At 30.6% G+C, this 19540-nt stretch overlaps 1 protein-coding gene across 1 annotated transcript in view; it reads right to left on the reverse strand.

Annotated features, from left to right (window-relative positions):
* The window catches only part of LOC126740205 (nuclear pore complex protein Nup88), a 173651-nt gene that overhangs the window by 70181 nt on the left and 83930 nt on the right, over nucleotides 1-19540 (reverse strand). The window contains exon 2 of the mRNA XM_050446140.1: nucleotides 1227-1396. Within this exon, the coding sequence (XP_050302097.1) occupies nucleotides 1227-1396 (170 nt within the window). The remainder of the gene's footprint in view (nucleotides 1-1226; nucleotides 1397-19540) is intronic.

Raw genomic sequence — 19540 nt, forward strand, 5'->3', positions numbered from 1 at the left:
ATATTACGGGAGAAAAACACTATTTCCAGGCGATCCAAACACTATTTAGAAAATAAAACGATGATATAGAAAAAGGTGGAAAAAGTCGAATTCTCATTTATATATCCCTATCTCAGTCTAAAAATTAAAAGAGGAAGGGAATGAAATGATGTTTTTCGGGTATAATTAGACATATTACGGGAGAAAAACACTATTTCCAGGCGATCCAAACACTATTAAGAAAATAAAACGATGATATAGAAAAAGGTGGAAAAAGTCGAATTCTCATTTATATATCCCTATCTCAGTCTCAAAATTAGAAGAAGAAGGGAATAAAATGATGTTTTTCGGGTATAATTAGACATATTACGGGAGAAAAACACTATTTCCAGGCGATCCAAACACTATTTAGAAAATAAAACGATGATGTAGAAAAAGGTGGAAAAAGTCGAATTCTCATTTATATATCCCTAGCTCAGTCTAAAAATTAAAAGAGGAAGGGAATGAAATGATGTTTTTCGGGTATAATTAGACATATTACGGGAGCAAAACACTATTTCCAGACGATCCAAACACTATTTAGAAAATAAAACAATGATGTAGAAAAAGGTGGAAAAAGTCGAATTCTCATTTATATATCCCTATCTCAGTCTCAAAATTAGAAGAAGAAGGGAATGAAATGATGTTTTTCGAGTATAATTAGACATATTACGGGAGAAAAACATTAATTACAGGAGATCCAAACACTATTTAGAAAATAAAACAATGATATAAAAAAGGTGGAAAAATCGAATTCTCAATTATATATCCCTATCTAGGTCTAAAAATAAGAAGAGGATAAGAATAAAATAATGTTTTTTAAGTATAATTAGACACATTACGGAAGAAAAACACTATGACCAGACGATCCAAACAATAATATACATATAAATATCTAATATACCTATACTTACCTAAATTGAGTAACTTGTCATTTAATTATTATTCTCATTTTAAAACAGTGTTGTAATTTATCTTGTAGACTTATTATTTTATTGTAGCATAGGTTATTACTTACAGTAGTGTGGGATTATATACTTATTATAACTTATCTGTCAATTAATTGATTTACTAGAATTAATTTAGTTTGGGGTATAATTACAAATAGCTAGATTACTACAATTTAGTAATTAGCCTACTTGTATTTCTTAACAATAAAGTATATTCTTATCTAATCTTTTAAAAGAATTTTTTTACAAACTAATTACCTGCAATACACGAGCTCTTTATTGTTATCAAAAGCTCCATAAGGAGGACATCTGGGAGGTATCTGAAGAACCAAAACGCCATTGGATCCAGCTACGGCCAACAGGGTTCCGGATTCATTGATCACCAAAAATTCCGGTGTAAATAGTGGCGGGCGTAGAGGAAGTAATTTCTGCAAAGAAAAAACCTGTTAAAAATATCGCTAATATTAATCAAGCGTAGTCTTAAGGGCGGCTCATTTTACCACGGAAAAAACCGAACATATTTATAGCCAGAAATTGATAAATATCCCAATTAAGGGAAAAAGGGCCGTCTCGGGATTTTTAATAATATCGGTGCATAAAAAATCGCGATTTAATCCCCTTTATAGCGAAAAATTGCTAATTTAAATCGAACGGACCGAGAGGCGGCGCGCGAGTAAGAACGTCGTACAGTATAAATTATCGAAATTATTATATTAAAAAAAAAAATCCATTCCGAGGAAATTTTACTGATCGTGCCGCGGGCATTTTTTCGCATTTAAAACCCCCTCCCACGCCCATTTTTCCGGAAGATTTAAGTAAGCGCTTACATTTTTTCCGGTAATTGCCGATTAAAGAGACGATATTATCGGGAAATTATGCTTGGAAAATCTCCATTACATCGCAAAAGGAGTTTTCAAGATGAGACTTGATTCTAAAGTCTGATTATTTGATTAATTCCAGACAGACAATGCGGATATTATATCTAAATTATTATTAGTTATTTCATTTAACTTTAAATCGGTGAATCTATTTCAGGCCAGTAAGAATTTATTAAATTATTTTAAATACCTATTATGTCATTGGTCTTTAGTATAAAAATTATTTCGAAAATCAATTCAAACAATTATTTTAAGAATCTTGAATCCATATGTCTGTAATAATCAATACTATGAATATTTTATAGATACATAATAATATATTTAATTCATAATCAATTATGGTGATTTGATAATTTTTTTAAATCACTATTTTAATAATTACATTGGTTTCGGGTAAATAAAAAATTAAAATAAACCCAAGAAAAGGAAAATAATCTTACTACTATAATAATTAATTTAATTTCAGACTATTACTGATTTGTCTCAATCATAATCAAGTATCTTATTAATCTTGATGCATCTGACTCATAATCAATTGTTTCTGGAAAGTTTACCTTTTATTACTATTTTAATTATTACATTAATTTCAGCCTGATAAAAGCTTATCAAATTCTTAACAAATATTTACATACTCAAAAAGAGTCAAGGCTCCTTTAAAATCGTTATGAACAATTCTTGAATCAATTATATCTGAATCATTTGTTTTTTTAAGTTTATATCTCTTGAAAATAACTGTTATTTATTCAATTCCAAGCCAATATGGACGGATCTGTATTATATAATCAAAAGGAATTATTTAAATCAATAATTATAATAGAATAACAATGATTTTAAAATATCAGTTCATATACATGCTAAATCAATAATATGAATTATTTTTTAAAAGAATTCGAGCTAATATTCATCACTCATCTCACTTATTTATCACTCCTTTATCCCATTAATTCTGAAATGGCTTAATGACATTTTGATTATTGACTAAATTTCGGATGAATAAGAGCTTATCAAAATGTTAACAAATACTTCATTTGTCATCACGAAATCAATTCCAGGTTAATATTGATGTCTCTAAATCACAATCAAGTCTTTCTTGAATGATAATCTTTTAGTATCTATCTATATCGTTATCAGAAATATATTAACAAAAATTAATTAAATCATAGAAATGATTTTAAAGTTCATTTAAACATAGTATGTAATTTAAATATTACATCAATTTTAGGCCAATAAAAGTTTATTTACTTATTTTGGATAGCCATTATTTTATTGATCTGTTTGAGAGAAAATTTGCTTCAAAATTCAATGTTAACCGATTTCAAATAATTATTTTAATGAATTTCAATTCATATTTGTAAAATCAATATTATGAATATTTCATCAATTATTAAACTTTTAGGTCGCTTATTCATTTTGGGCAAATAAGAGGTTATTTGAAAAAGAGTTACTTTAATTATTAAATTGAAGAAAAAAGAGAGGCAAAGTAAAAACTGTTGATAGATTGATTTCATATTAATTAATGCAAATATTAAGAATCTTTCAGTATTGCCATTCTAGTTAATTATAAGCTGTCAAAAAAACTTATTCTATTTTCTTTAATCACTGTTATATTTATTGTCTATTTAATCAATTCCAAACTAATTCAAATGTATGTATATCATTATCAGAAATATTTATTAATATATAATATTGATGTTTCTGAATCATAATTAATTATTTTGGATTAATAACTAATATTATTCTAAGATTGATTAGTAATTTTTATTGTGATGACTTTTAACTCACGCTAAGACCATGCAAGATTTATTTGAATCATAAGCCTCAAGCAACTGATTAATCAATTCCAAGGTAATAGGATATGTGCGTATATAAAATATGTATGTCATAATCAGAAATATGTCAATAAGAATTATTTAAATGATAACAATGATTTTAAAGCCTCGGTCTATATGCCTTTAAAATTAATATTATGAATATTTAATCAACTACAAGTCCACATTTATTTGAATAATAATTACTTAATTAATTCCAAGATAAAATTTATGTGAATCATAATCAATTATTTAATTTTATGGGTAATTAATATAAAATATTAAATCAATAAAAAACTATTTGGAATAACCATTAGTTTATTAATTTGTGTTGATTTTTTTTAAAGAATTTTAATGTCAACTGATTTCGAACAATTATTTTAACGAATTTAAATTCCTATGCCTGTAAAATCAATAATACGAATATTTTATCACTATATAAATCATAATCAATTATTTTAGATTGATAGACTTTTATTATGGTGATTTTTTATTTAATCGAAAACCATGATAGATTAATTTGAATCACAACCCTCAAGCATTTTATTAATTAATTACAACCTTAAAAACGCTTATCTGAATCATTATTAAACATTGAGTAAATAGTTATATCACAGTTATGACTAATTAATCAATTCCAGAATAATAATGTTACTGATGCCTGAATCATAATCAACTGAGAATAATTGACGTATAGTTGAATCCATAATATAACCATTAGTTTTGAATAATCAACTGCAGGCTTACTTGAATTATAATTTTAATGATTCTGAGTTTATGTATCTTTAAAACCACAGTTATTATTATTTATTCAATTGAAATAGGATGTAGCAGAAATATATAATCAGAAACTGATTGTATATTGTACTGAATTTAATTGATTAATTATACAAGATAACACGATTTTATTCAAATCATAATCAATTATTCTGGATGGATTGTAACATTTAATTTGCCTAAAGAATGGAAATATTCTTGAGAATATCAAAACTCAATAATAATAACTGATAAATATGCATTATTGTAGTTCAAAAAATTACTGGATAGGCAATATACTTCATGGATCACCAGTAACATTAAATTAAGAGATAAAGGATATTTAAAGTATAAAAATAAAAAATTGTCGGACTTATTACCATGATTTAAGAAATTTTATTAAAGATGTAATTATCCATGAAAAGAATGCTTACTTTAAAAGTTTATCAGAAACACAAGTAAATGATTTTGGAATCCTATAAAAAATATTATGCATGGCACTAATTCTAAAATTAAGTAAGTAAACAAAACTCTTAACTAAATAACTCCTAATTTAATAATTATAAGCTTAGTTTTAGATTATTGGATGAATCAATTCTAGTAAAACTAATGCATTTATTCAGTAGCAACTCCATTGGAGAATATGATCTTTCTATAAGAGATGTAACCCCATTTTTAATTATTTTGCAAAAAAACGCTTTCAAATATTAAGAATTGTGGAAAAAAAGCTGTAATCAAGCCACCAGCTAAAGTTTCCGACCCTAAAGATCTTAAGATTTAAGGCCTATTAGTGTTTTATCGGTTGTTTCCATAATTTTGTTTCAAAAATAAATTTATAATTAGATAATAGAATTTTGGGATTTTCAAACATAATGAAGAAAAGAAACTAAGGACTTGCCTGTGTAGTTTGTGAAGAATTTAATACCCGTGCAAAATTGCACTATAATGACTCACATAACTTTGTGTAAAAATCTATTAGCTATCTTATTATGAATCTATTTGCTACAAAATTTACAATGTTATTAATTGAGAAACATTTTTTTCTTTGGCAAATAAATGATTTTTGAATTTGAATTTTAACACAAAAATTACAGATGAAAAACAGGATTATTTAAGAAAAAATTGCATATCTCTGCTTAAAAAATCGAAAAAAAACCACATCGTGTGCATTTAAGTTATGCATTTTTTGGACTTGATAATAAAGCGAAAACGAGCGACTTTGAAAACTTATATATTTCAGCATTTCCCACCCACGAAGAATTCATCATCCGACAACAAAATTATTAAATACAAGCAATCCGTTAATCCTCTTCCAATCTATTTACCTGTTTTAATTTTCTCGGGCGCCATTTTAATTAAGGAAACGTCATCGCGGAATTATTGTTGATTTTCATTTCATTCGCGCGACGTCGTTTTTGTTTTTGGGCGACGTGCTGCGATTGTTCCTGAGCGATTTGCGATTGTTCCGCCACGATTGTCAATTGTTTCCGTTAATGATTCAGTTCAAGTGTTTCCGATTTGTTTGTTTCATGTTTTCGATTGTTTTATATTTTAAGGTTAAGCGGCTGACAGGGGCTGAATGAAACTTTAACTGACGGATGAAAATGATGGAAAAAGTGCAGTGCCCTATTTGGAAAGCTGAACTTAATGATCATTATTCAAAGCTTAAACGTCAGGTTCCGAGTCAAAAACCAGACAGTACACATCCTCCAATGGATGTCCAGTATTGATCGAAACTAAACTAAAATGTCCATGGATAATAATTTTAGACAATCCAATGGACTATAACTTTTTCCAATGAAATATCAGTGATCTTCCAAAAGATGCTTAGTATAATTAGTTTTTTTACTAGGGCAAGGTAACACTACAAGAAATGATGGCGAGGCAAAGGCTTTGGGGTTTTTAGGACCATCGTGGGCTTTATAACAGAGTACAAAAAAAAGGTTAGAGCAATATTTGGAGCTATATTGCTGAAGGTAAGATTGTTTAAAATAAGTGTCTAGATTTTTAACGTTTGTAGGTAAGGATGCCTATAGTACACTTAAAAACTTTTGTAGCCCTGAACTTTTAGAAGACGAAGTCTTTCAGGCCCTATGCACTATCAAATCTTGCAATTTTGTGCAAAAAATACATTCCGGAAAGCAGTAAATACCTGCATTTATCTGTTGTTGTTTCAATATGTAAGGTCAAAATAATATAAATAGTATTTATCGGGCTCAACGTGTTTTCATTTCGTTACTGTAATATTTTTTGCTGAGCTTAGGATTCTGTATTTTTAATCTCTGGTTAGTGGTCTTCTACCAATAGTGTTTATTAAGCAAATACGTGTCGCCTTTTAAAAAGTATATTTTGTTTAATGTAGTAGTCTCGCGGAGCTCATTGTGTAATCATTATTACATTTTCTAATTTATTATTTTCTTGAATAAATAACTTTATTAAACTATTTTTTTGTCTTGTCATTGCATTCTGAATCCTGCTGATTCTAACATTATCGACGCTTTTGTTGAAATGAGCAATAACAACAGTAGCACGAAGTTTTTGTTTAATCTAGTCCTGGTGATATTGATAACAAATGTTTTTATGCTGCAAGAAAGAATTGAGTTGATGGGTCTTTATTTTTAACAAAATAAGCCTGCAGCACGTGCTTTTAATGGCAACAATCCGGATATAAGGGTAAATCACGGTTAGCATATGTTGATGACCTAAGGCTTTTCCGTAGCATTGATTCTATAGCAGATTGTGTTTAACTGCAACAATACTGTACACCATTGGTGCACTTTGAACAGGCTTATTCTTAATGTTTCCAAGTGTAATATGGCCAGCTACTTTCGAACCAAAAGTCCAGTTGTCTTTACTCAATCAATGGAAAGTCTCTGGCAAAGTCTACCTGTTTTAAGGATCCTGGAGTCACTTTTGACCAAAAATTTTCTTTTATCCCTCATATCGAAGATACTAAAAAAAAATAATAAATTGCAACCTTTTTCGAATACTGCCACTGCCAAAACTCTCTACTATGCATTTGTTAGATCCAGGCTGGACTACAGCTCCCTCATTTGTTCTCCCATTTACAACCAGCCACCAATCAATCCAAGAACGATTCTTTAAATGTTTGGCATTTAAGGATGATGGAGTCTATCCTCCAAGGGGTTTTGACCATAACCTGCTGCTCTCTAGATATATCGAACGGTCACTTGCGAAGAGGAGAGAAATGCATTCGGTGAAATTCTTGTTTAATTTACTTAACCATAAAATTGACTACCGATCCCTTTTGCAAAGGATTTGCTTTCATATACCACGCCCAGGATCTAAACACTGTCCAGCTTTTAACTTGGACACATCCAGGTCCAACATTCTGCACCAGAGCCTTTATGTGTCAAAACTTTAACACTATTGCTGATTCTTGTAATATTCACCATGACAATCTGGCACTTATTTTGAGTCACCTGCGTATGGTCGGTGGATGAGGCTAGGTTATTTAGTTCTTAGTTTCCTATTTAATTCTTAGTTTCTTCTATATTAATACATCTATTTACTCATTTTTTTCTGCTCTTTTGATTTAAATTAATTCTTGATTCTTTTCCTAATTTACTGTTAATTTTTTATTATTTATTTTCTCAAACTCACTACTTTTTTATTATATAGCAATTCTTTTGTAGTTTAGTTGCATGGATCTAATACAATTCATGCATTTGTGCTTGTGCATTTATATATTTAATCGCTTTTCTTGTAAGTGGGTTTTTGTAACCTGTTGGAAATAAAGCTTAATATTATTATTATTATTATTATTATTATTATTATTATTATTAAATCATCCTTACGTAATGGATTTAATGAGGAAGTTTCAAGAAACAGGTTCAGTACAAAACAAAAAAATGGAGTTTAGTATTCAGTGGGAAATGAAATGGTAGAAATTGCACTGTTGAGTCATGTTGAGATGGAACCTAATACATCTGTTCTAAAAATTGCTATCGTAACTGGCGAATTTAAAATTACCGTTCACAAAATTTTAAAATTACACAAATTTAATGCCTACTAAATCAAACTATTACGTGAGCTAAATGAAATGAATTTTGTGCGTACTTTAGTGATACGTTAAATCATGCGAGAAATTTGTTGTACAATGTCTGTTTTTCAGACAAATAATAATAAATCAGTTTATTTTTAATTAGTAGACTACTCGTACGTTATAACTTATGACACCTATACATAATAATAACAATAATAAACGTAGATAACAATAAAGAATAATAATAACAATTGGTTCCCGGACTTGGGTCGTAGCACTACAGGTAATTTAGATTTTGACGAGTTCAGTATTTAATGTCTTTTTTTCGAGATTTGGGTCATATCTGTATATGTCTTACAAGGTAGTTTTTTTTTGCAAATTCTTAGTTTAGTTACCCTATGTATAAAATTATTAAATGTATTTCCTTAAATGCTCCTTTTACTAACATCGTGAAGTCAATACTGAAGCGACACTAATCCTAATTTATTTTCAGAAACACGATCTCAAAACCCTAATGTATAGGCTGGTATCCTGGAGGATCATATTGCTGAAGCTTTTTTTTAACGCCATCAATCCCAGAATAACTGAGTTACTTGAAAAAGATGATAACCTCCTACAAAATGAACTGATGTTTCAACATTTTTTGAACGACGTATTTCTTGGATAATGGATCGGCCGGAGAGGTACCGTAGAATGGCCTGCTAGATCTCCCGATCTTACCCCTTTAGATTTTTTATGGGGGTCATCTAAAAACCAAAGTCTTTGCTACAAAGCCTGACTTCCTTGAAGATTTTCGCAATAAAATTATTATCGAATGTCAATTAATAACGCCCGAAATATTCACTAATGTGCGCAGACTTTTTGAACAACAATTGTATTTTTGTATGGAGGTAAACGGAGATCATCTTCAACATTAAATAAAATGTTTGTCCTGTTATTGGATTCGTCTGTTAGACAATAAAAGTTGATTGAAATTTGACGCGTTCGCCCGTTTTTGACTAAACAATTTATTTTTCAAGATTTTTCCGGGTAAACTATTTTGTCGCGGACACTGTCCTTGGATTGACAAATTATTCGTCCGGTGAACATTTTATTCAATGGTACCGAATTAAATTTGGTTAGATCTTTGAATAAAATTGTATACGAAATATTATCCTATATTTATAGGATAATATTTCATATTATCCTATAAAAATCCAATAGAATAATAAAAATGTTTGTTGTTGTAACATTTGTATTATCCCATTAGATTGTCTAAGGGAATAATCGAATATCCTTTATATTTCCAAAAAAAGGAAACCTTTGAATATCTACATTATTTTTGGGATACTTTCTTGTACGACCGTTTTTAATTTTTGGATTTTTTTTCAGATTTCCCCGGCAATAACTGGAATCATATACAAACCGTTCCAACGCAGAAAATAGGATTAAAAGTTAGGCACTTTAAGCAACAACAAGAAAAGCTCCCGATTTAAGTATCCCCTTGACCGTCTTCACCCCAAACGTTTCGCACCCTTTAAGAAAGCGCCGTTCCGCCCTCAAAGGATGCGGGTCAGTTTCAGCAAGGGTTGAGGTCACGCGCTCCTCGGGGTGCAAATGACCACACCGAGGGGGATGGGCAACAGGTATACCGGCACGTGCCATCATAAAGCCCCTACAGATTTCGCTTTTCTTTTCATTTCATTTTTTTTTCAAACTTAAGCTACAATTTATAGTCTTGAATGAAAGCCTGCCTGGTATAGAGCGCTAATGGGAAAATTCGGAATAGAACTCTGGGTAATAATTGCTTCCTGCGTGTCACCTCAAGATCTCAACAAAAGACGACGGGACGGGAATCGGGGGCGATATTTCATTCCCGTTGAAAACGTAATAGAGCGACGTTTGCAGATCCGCATCCTGCGAGGAAGTCCTGCTTCGAGCTCATTTCTGCAGTTATAGTTCACGGATCGTGGGTATGGCCGCCACCGCGCCACGGCTTCCTGATGGAGTGGCCCAACTTCGCTCTTCTCTACTTTCAAAGTTTCAATGGCTGCCGCCTGCCACGCTTTATCATTTCGGTGTAGACAATAAAAAAAGGATAAATTTTAGGTTAAATGGTAATTTATCGCATAATAGTTCATAATACGGCTTGCAGGACTAAATAAGGCGGTAGGTAAAAGTATCATAAAATCAAGGAAAATATGCAGAACATTGACGTTAATTGAATCAGTCATTTGAGAAACCTCATGGTCCATCCACATTTAGTTTGTGAACGTCCAAATAGTTTAGGGGTTTTCTTTTCTCATTTCATTTAGTTTAATTTTCTCCTTTTATTATAACCAATTTAATTAATATTTTCTAAGTCTTAACAACAACAAATCTGCACGATAGCCTTTAAATTTCTAAATTCCTTTGGTTTGTGCTAAACGGAGACCAGAGACAAGACTTACTTGCTTGTTAGCATTTTTACGCATCGCGCATTGATTCCAGTGTCGTGATCTATCGTTTATTTCCGCAACTGTTGTCTTAATCTTGCCGCATCACATATTATCGTGATTTACTTATCAAACCCGCAACCACTTTTAGTGATTAAACCCGAATTAGAAGACCCAAGAAGTAAGGATCTTTAAAGGCTGGTTTTTCGACCTTTCCACGTCTACTTTTAATCACAAAAATACAGTCCACTTTAAATCTGCCACTGAATTGTCTAATTCCACCTTGTGCTTAAATAAAAATATAAGTAACCATTTTAATAAAAAAAGAAAAAAAGGTTTTTTTTTCTTACTAGAACAACCACCCTATAAGTCCAAAACTTACATATTCGAATAATGGCAAAATTTTCATCCTAGCACAAAGGCGCGTATTTCAATGGCAAATCCCATAAGTCATACCACTCCTCATGAGATATACTCGAGAAACCCCGTAAGTTGACTAATAAATAGTGTTTCTCTAAAGTCTAATTTATAGAATTATTAATTTTATCGCCGCTAATCACGCGCAGGAGGTGGTAAATACTAAGTCTTGTTTTTAATCAAATTATCACAGAAAAGTAGTTTTCATTGCATTTTATGACTTAAATCTTTTACACGCCTATTTAAAATGTCCAAATCATTAATTTTAGCATTTACATTATTTTTTTAAAAAATAGCACATTATTGGGAACAACCACTTTTGAAATACGGTTTCTTTCTCCCAATAATTTGAGATGATTATTTTTCGAATCGGTTGATAAATAAGCCCATAAGAAGAAAAAAACTAATTCATAAAAATAAACGAACAGGAAGCATAGTAATGACACGCCTGCGTATTTTTTTCAAGTGACATCATATTTTGTCAAACGTCATATTACTATTTGAGAATAAAAGAATAAATTTTTCAATATAATATTTTTTCAATATCTTAATATTTCATATTTTATTTAACATTTACCTAACATAACATAGGTACACACAAACGGTAAACAAACAGAAATATGAGGTTTATAAATTATTTTAATTCAAAACTATTTACATGTATTGTTCGAAACGACCACCTTCTTGTCGAATGAAAGTACGTATGCGCGGGAATATAGCGTACGGCATATCAACTTTTTCTTCATTGGTAAACGTTTTAAATATTAGCAAATTTATTTAAATAACAAATAACAATTGCGCTTAACAAGATGTCATGTATTATGTCAATTGAAAAATAAATGAAGAACGCGTAAAAACGCAGCCTATTTAAGAAATCTTAAAAATATTTTTATTAATTAAATGCGTTTAATTATGTGACTTAGTTTTTTTCTCCTTATGGGCTTATTTGTCAACTGATTTAAAAGATAATCATATCAAACGAATTGGGAAAAAGAAACCGTGTTTCAAAAGTGGTTGTTCCCTATAATGTGCTATTTAAAAAAATAGAGTAAATGCCAAAATTAATGATTTGGACAGTTTAAATAGGCGTGTAAAAGATTTAAGTCAAAAAATGTAATAGAAACTATTTTTCTATGATTACTTGATTAAAAATTAAAACATCGAACACATTCATGGCACCCTATTTTAGAATTTAAAAAAAATTTTTTTTCTGAGTGTAAAACAAAAAGTAGAAAATACAGTATCATTGTTTTCAGAATATTATTTATTATCGAAATACGTAATAATATACCAAGTGTCCTATTTAAAATAAGAAAGTTAGTGTCAGTTTCTGTTAAACCGGAACTGATGGAAAACAGTAGAATATGCCAAAAGATGCTCTTATAACAATTCTATCGATGTACCAAATTTCATTTTTTTTATCGGGGAAAATAACAAAGTTATTTAGTGTTCCCTTTTTTCTGTGTCCGGTATATATAGTTTTTCAGTAAAAATTGAACATAATAGTAGCAAAGAATATCATTATTTAAGCGATATATTGAAAAATTCAGTGAATTACAAATTTTACTTTTTTTCGTCAAAAAAAATATTTCTTTATCATTTGGTTGTCTGCAGGTTGATACATGTTGTATATGCGAGGAACTTTAGGTCAAAATTAAAAGTACATTTTTAAATCATAATTGTTGAAAAAATGGTCCATATCCGAAGGTCAAAGATATATTATAATAAAATGAAGAAAATAAAATCCCTTGCCAAAGCTAAAACTAATGTCGAAAAAAAATAAATATAATAAATCGATTTTATGCCAAATTTGCAGTTACCTAATATACCCGTATAAGAAACATTTTATCTTCGTCAGCTTACAGTTTACATTTTTGCTTACGTAACTTGAAAGATGATACCGTTGATTTCAACGCAGATCATGAAGACATTGTCGGCAAAGGTCCTAATAATATAATGAAGTTGCATCATATATTATATTATATAAGCAGAAATATGGCTGGAAAATCTTCATATTTTTTCGGATGTCTGCAGTGGGCAAAATAAAAACTATGTTTTGGTTATATTGTTTTCGGCATTGGTATCACTAAACAAATATAAAACTATTGAGCAATATTTTCCAGTGGCAGGATACTCATTTTTACCTCGCAACATGGACTTTGCAGTATTAAAAAAAAATTAAAAAATCCACCGGATCTACATAGTCAAAGCGTACGTTGAGCTAATATCTACCATTAAAAGAAATTACACCGTCCTAATAGTAGATGAGAACAACATTACTGATTTTAAAGAATAGTGGCCACATTTTTGCAAAAAGAATATGCTTTCGGTAAAATCCAGGAGACAAAAAAAGTATCAAAGGGTCAAAATTAAAGGGTTATAGCCAAATCTTCTATTGATGGTATGACACATTCATTAATTCTCCCAATCAAAGAGACTGGCATTGTAAAAATACCTACGATTAAAAAGAATATGAAAGATCTTGTCAAGCTAGAGCAGTATCTGCCTCAACGAGAAGACGTACTTCCGCGACTACGAAGAGTTTTATGAAAATAGTAGTGGTGTAGATTAGGTTTTGTTAAATAAATACATTTTGCTATTATAATATGTAGTTTTATTATAGTATATTTGAGAAATACCATAAGACATAAATTTCAATTCAATATTAAGAAGAAATTAAAAAATTCAACACAGTTCATTATATAGCAAACAAAATAAAAATGCATAATTTTACTGGTCATGGCGTTAATTTTCTCTTAATTTCAAAGAGCGGGAATTTAACAAGCGTCTAGAGTTTTAATTTCAGTACATTTATTTTTTTACGCCTTCCTTCTTTTACTAACATTGACAAATAGTCAATAATAGCTGTATTTATCGACTTGCAAGAGGCTTTTGATGTTGTAAGTCATGATATATTATTGCAAAGTGGGAGTGTATGGGTTTCAGCGGTGTAATATCAAAACTGTTTAATCCATATTTGCAGGATTAAAAGCATTGTATATAAATGAATGGGAGACAAATCCAACCATGCTCAATAACTGTGGTGTACTTTATCAGATCTATTAAGACAGTATTATACCTTTGCGGAGGATACAGTGTTGATTTACTCAAATAGTGATGTTGGTAGGCTGGCTAATTTACTTAGACAGATACGATAGCTGACTCTTAAATAATAAATTAATACTGAATATATGATATTAAAGAAAAGTTATAAATAATGTTAAAATAAGTTTTAATACAAATGAACTATAAAATATTTAGGACTGGCGCCTAAAAAAGCTAACATATAAAAATAAGTTAGTTACCTTAATGGGACTGTTTGTAGATGCAGGAATTCATTGGAATAAATGATTTTTTTCATTAAAAGGCTACTGCCTTTAAACTATATTCTCACAAACCCGCAAGTCCAAAAATGTATTCTCTACTGGTGATATTTCCTCGTCATAAAGGGCACTTTATCAATCTTAGCCGGGGGCCCAAAAATACAGAACAATTCCGAACATGTCTTTACTTTCCCGTTGAAAAATGTGCTCGATTTTCATTACTTCTCCGCTATCAATTCATCCTGGTTGCCCCTTCCACATCCGTCTCGGGCGTCCTCAAAGGAAAATTCTAAAAAATGACCGGCGAGCCTTCCAAAGCAATTCACTCGATTTTTCTATGTTATTCGTCGGTTCCGTTTCCGACTCTCTCCACTCTATACGTCTTCATTTGCCATCCTGGATAGGTATAAATATGCTATTGGCGTATCTATTTGGGAATTATAATGTAGTTTCGTTTCCAATTCCTTCAAGTTAATCAGAACGTTAATAAATAATGATGGCAATAGTTTGATTTATTATTTATTAAGGGTTAGAGTATTTTTCAACATTTTATTCCATTTTTGAAAAATTATAGGAAAAAAGCTGTACCCTGTCCATTTAAATTATGCATTTTTGATTGGAAAAAAAGGAATTTTTTATGATTGCCCTAGTCCAACTTTTAATAGTATTTAAACAAATCTATACTTAAATTATTTACTTCTGGAAAATTATAATCGGATTTATAAATAAATATATATATATAAATTATTCTTGTTAAAATGAGCAATACGCATACTCATTATAAATCTTTTGTATGTACTACTCTTACGACGTTTGGTTTTTTTTTGTGAGAAAAAATTTAATAAAAAGATCGTCTCCATTTTAGTTATGCATTTCAATCTAAAAAAATTTGATTTTTTAGTACTCGTTTAATTAGTCTATTTAATTTTAAGGGCCATAGTACGTATGAAAAATAGAACATTAAGATAATTCTGGAACTAATATAGGAATAAAATACCGTGTATACCAAAAAGGCCAAAAGAGTCAGCTGTCATAAAACTAACGTTGCCCCGATAACTCATCAACCCCGTTCCAAAATCCGCCCATAAAAATAATGGAACGCGACGATTAAATATCAGTTTTTGACGATAAAGAAAAAAAGTTCGCCAAACGGAAATTCGGGACATTATCCCCGTTTAAGACGTATTAAGAATTTTTCCGCAGTTTCTCTGGCAGCCGATTAATATTCGGGCCCAAATGGCTCATAAAAACGGTGATTTACGGGCCCCGATGTTGCCGATATTTTGCATTAAATACATTAAAATTAGCTCAGATTCTACGAGATGGAGGAGTCAGTAGCGTATCACCACCCAAACTTTTACCAAAACATGTTTTTTTTCACACATGTCATCCCTGGACCTGTTCGACAACACGATATATTACAATCTAGGAAGAAACCTATTAATAATATAATTATTTTACAATTAAAGTTTGATTGTAAAAGAAGTTGAACATGTGGAAGTTGATGTGGTACGCCCGTGGCAAGAAAAGACGTTTCAGTTTGTAGTTTTTATGGGCGGAATTGTCGTTCGGCCGGAAAATTGAATGATTTTCCAAATTGGCCCGTTCAAATACAGATTCCGCCGCCGCCGAGTCGGTTTTTCTTATTCCGAATTAATGGGGGTATTTCCCCGCGGTTTGTATAATGCCTCTCCAATTTCCGTTATTGTTTCAATCACGGATAAAAAAGGATATACGTAGAGAGAATATATATGAAGAGGGGTTTTGCCATCCCACCCCCGCCAATTAAAGCGCATTGTTCTTTCATTTCAACGAGCGATTTTAGCGACCTTATTAGGCCTGTTTTAATTACGTCGTCGCTGTAGTGGTAAATTCGCGCTAAATATGGTTATAAAGATCAAAAAAAATGAAAACGAACGATTTGTTCAAGAGCAAAATTAAGATTTAAGACCTTTGTGCCTTATTACGGGGGCTGCAGTCGAGACCTGTCAATTATGTCATTGTCATGGCACGAGTGGTCGTGCACAAGGTGCAACAACCCACATGCGGGCTCTAAAGTGGTTCGGTGAGTATTTAATTAGGTTAAATACGAACCACCGTTAAATTTAAGATGAATGTAATGCTCGAATTAAGGATTTTAATTAATACATGGTGTCAAAGAGTAAAAAGGGAATAGTAGGCGTTTAAGTTGTGCATTGGAGTCATTTACAGATGTCTGGATGTTTTACTGAAAAGTAATGAAAAGGTGCGATTACAGGACCAAAACAAATGCTTTAAAAAAATTGTATTTATGTTTTAAGAAATATTAAGAAAAGGGGGATCGTGATCATTTAAATTATGCATTTTAAATTTAAAAATACGGATTTAATGACTCAGCTTTATCTAAAAATTTATGATTAAACTAAAAATTACATATCGTTTACAAGAGTCATTTATTCATTGAAGCAGATTCCTCACATCTTCAATGTTGTTACTACAATATCGCCGGCATATCTAGAATTGTTAACGGTTTATTTTTATTCGAACGATGTCACTGATAAAACACAAATATAGAAATAAGTGACATTTAGCTAGGATTCACAGTTTGGATTAAATGTTCTTATGCGGAGATGTGTGGACATGAATCAAGATCTATATATATGTTTTGTAGAATTTGAGAAAATGTCTGACAAAGATCAACAGGAAAAACAAATAGAAATAGTACAGAGGAAAAATATTGATATTCGGGACATAAGACTAATAGCAAACCTGTAATGGGAATAAAAAACGATGAAGAGAAAAGTAATTAAAAGGTGCGATTGCAGTACCAAAACAATTGCTTTCAAAAAATGTTATTTATGTTTTAAAAAATATTAAGAAAAGGGGTATCGTGCTCGTTTAAATTATGCTTTTTAAATTTCAAAATACGAATTTAATGACGTGTTTCTCAGCTTTATTAAAAATTATGATTAAACTAAAAATTACATATCGTTTACAACGGTCATTTATTTATTGAAGCAGATTCCTCAGATTTTCAATGTTGTTACTACAATATCGCCGGCATATCTAGAATTGTTAACGGTTTATTTTTATTCGAACGATGTCACCGATAAAACACAGATATAGAAATAAGTGACATTTAGCTAGGACTCAGAAGAGGTATGGGTATAAGGGAAACACAGTTTGATTAAATGTTCTTATGCAGAGATGTGTGGACGTGAATCAAGATATACAGTGGTGGCGAACTAATTAGAAACAGTGTGAATAACTTAATAAAAATCATAAATCTTTTGTAAATAAAATTGTTTATTCTTAAATTTCTCGCCCATTGTCGTAACTAACATTTACCTTTAATATTACCATACATTTAGTGGATTTGTCTTCACATATATACTTTAAAAAAAAGTTAATTTTTTAAACAAATATTGAATTGGACAACTAATTAGAAACCAAAGATTTATCAATTTAAAAAAACAAAATAAGAACTCTAAACCCTAAATAAATCAATATTTTGTAGCAAATCCCTTATTTTCAATGACAGATCTATATCTCCTGGGCATTGACTCCACCAGATGTTGACATCTCGCTAGTGGTATCGATTTCCACGCCTGCTCTGCTTCTTCCGCCAGATCTTTACGGTTTTTAATATTTTTATGTTCTAAAAGTTTTTTCAAGTCTCTCCAAAGATTCTCAATGGGATTGAGATCCGGACTACATGAAGTACATGAGGTTATCGTCAAACCATTTTTTTACAGACTTAGCCGTGTGCTTGGGATCATTGTCTTGTTGCAAAACCCAAGACACCGGCAAAGTTTCATCAGCAAACGGCAACATGTGGTTCTCCATAATATCTTTATATTTTTCTTGGTCAAGAATACCATCAATTTTCACTAATGGACCAACACCACGCCACGAAAAACATCCCCATATTCTTTTATTATATATCCTCTTTATTATATAATTATATTTCCACCTCCATGTTTGACTGTGCTGGTTGTATAATTCGGATTATTTTCCGCACCCCTTGGTCTTCTCACAAATATTCTACCATCACTACCAATGCAATTTATTTTTGTCTCATCAGACCATAATACTTTTTTCCACTCTTTTATGGTCCAATTAATATGGTCCTTAGCGAATTTTAATCTAGCTTGGCGGTTTTTCTTCTTTAGCAGTGGTTTCTTGCGGGATATTCGTCCAAATAGGTTGGCCTCATTAACTCGTCGTCTTATAGTTCGTGATGATATCGCGATAGCTGGAGAAAGTTCTTCTTTAATCTGGTTGGAGGTTAAAAATGGATTCATTTTAGCCATTCGAACAATAGTTTCATCAGTTCGTTGGCTGGTTTTTTTAGATCTTCTCTTGCGTGGAATATTTTCATACGTTTTATGTTCTTTTATGTGTTTGAGTGCATAGAAAACCATTTTTTTTGAACATTTTAGGTGGTCAGCTATTTTACTAAGTCCAACCTCTTTCCCTTAGCCTTAGCGTAAAATTTATTGAATATTTATGAATTAATTTTATTTTGCTCGCTTCATCTTTACCTTTCAACAAAAAAAAAATAAATTTTTTTAAAATTTTTAATTTTGTGGCCAAGCCTATATTATTTTAATTTTTCACAAAATAAGAGATGAGTGTGATAGATGACGAGTGATCCTAATTATCAATTTTTAAACAATAAAATATTAATTATTTTCGATATTATAATAAAATTAAAACTGAAATTAAAATTTTGGAAATGTATTTAATCTTTAATTCGGTTCTTTAAAATTTAAAACACCATAACCAATAAAATTACTCATATTTTTTAACAATAAATATAAATAATTTTGACTAACTTCTTCAATTCTATTCTTGAATTAAGAGAAATTGTTTATCATAACCATTCAAATTGTGCATTTTAGGAAGGCATTTTCTCAACCATTTGTGTGAAAATAATAATGAAATAAAAGAAAAAATCTTTAGCACTTTGTGGCGTTTCTATTTCATTC

This window comes from Anthonomus grandis, chromosome 9, assembly GCF_022605725.1.
Source record: "Anthonomus grandis grandis chromosome 9, icAntGran1.3, whole genome shotgun sequence".
In the NCBI taxonomy this organism is placed as follows: Eukaryota; Metazoa; Arthropoda; class Insecta; order Coleoptera; family Curculionidae; genus Anthonomus; species Anthonomus grandis.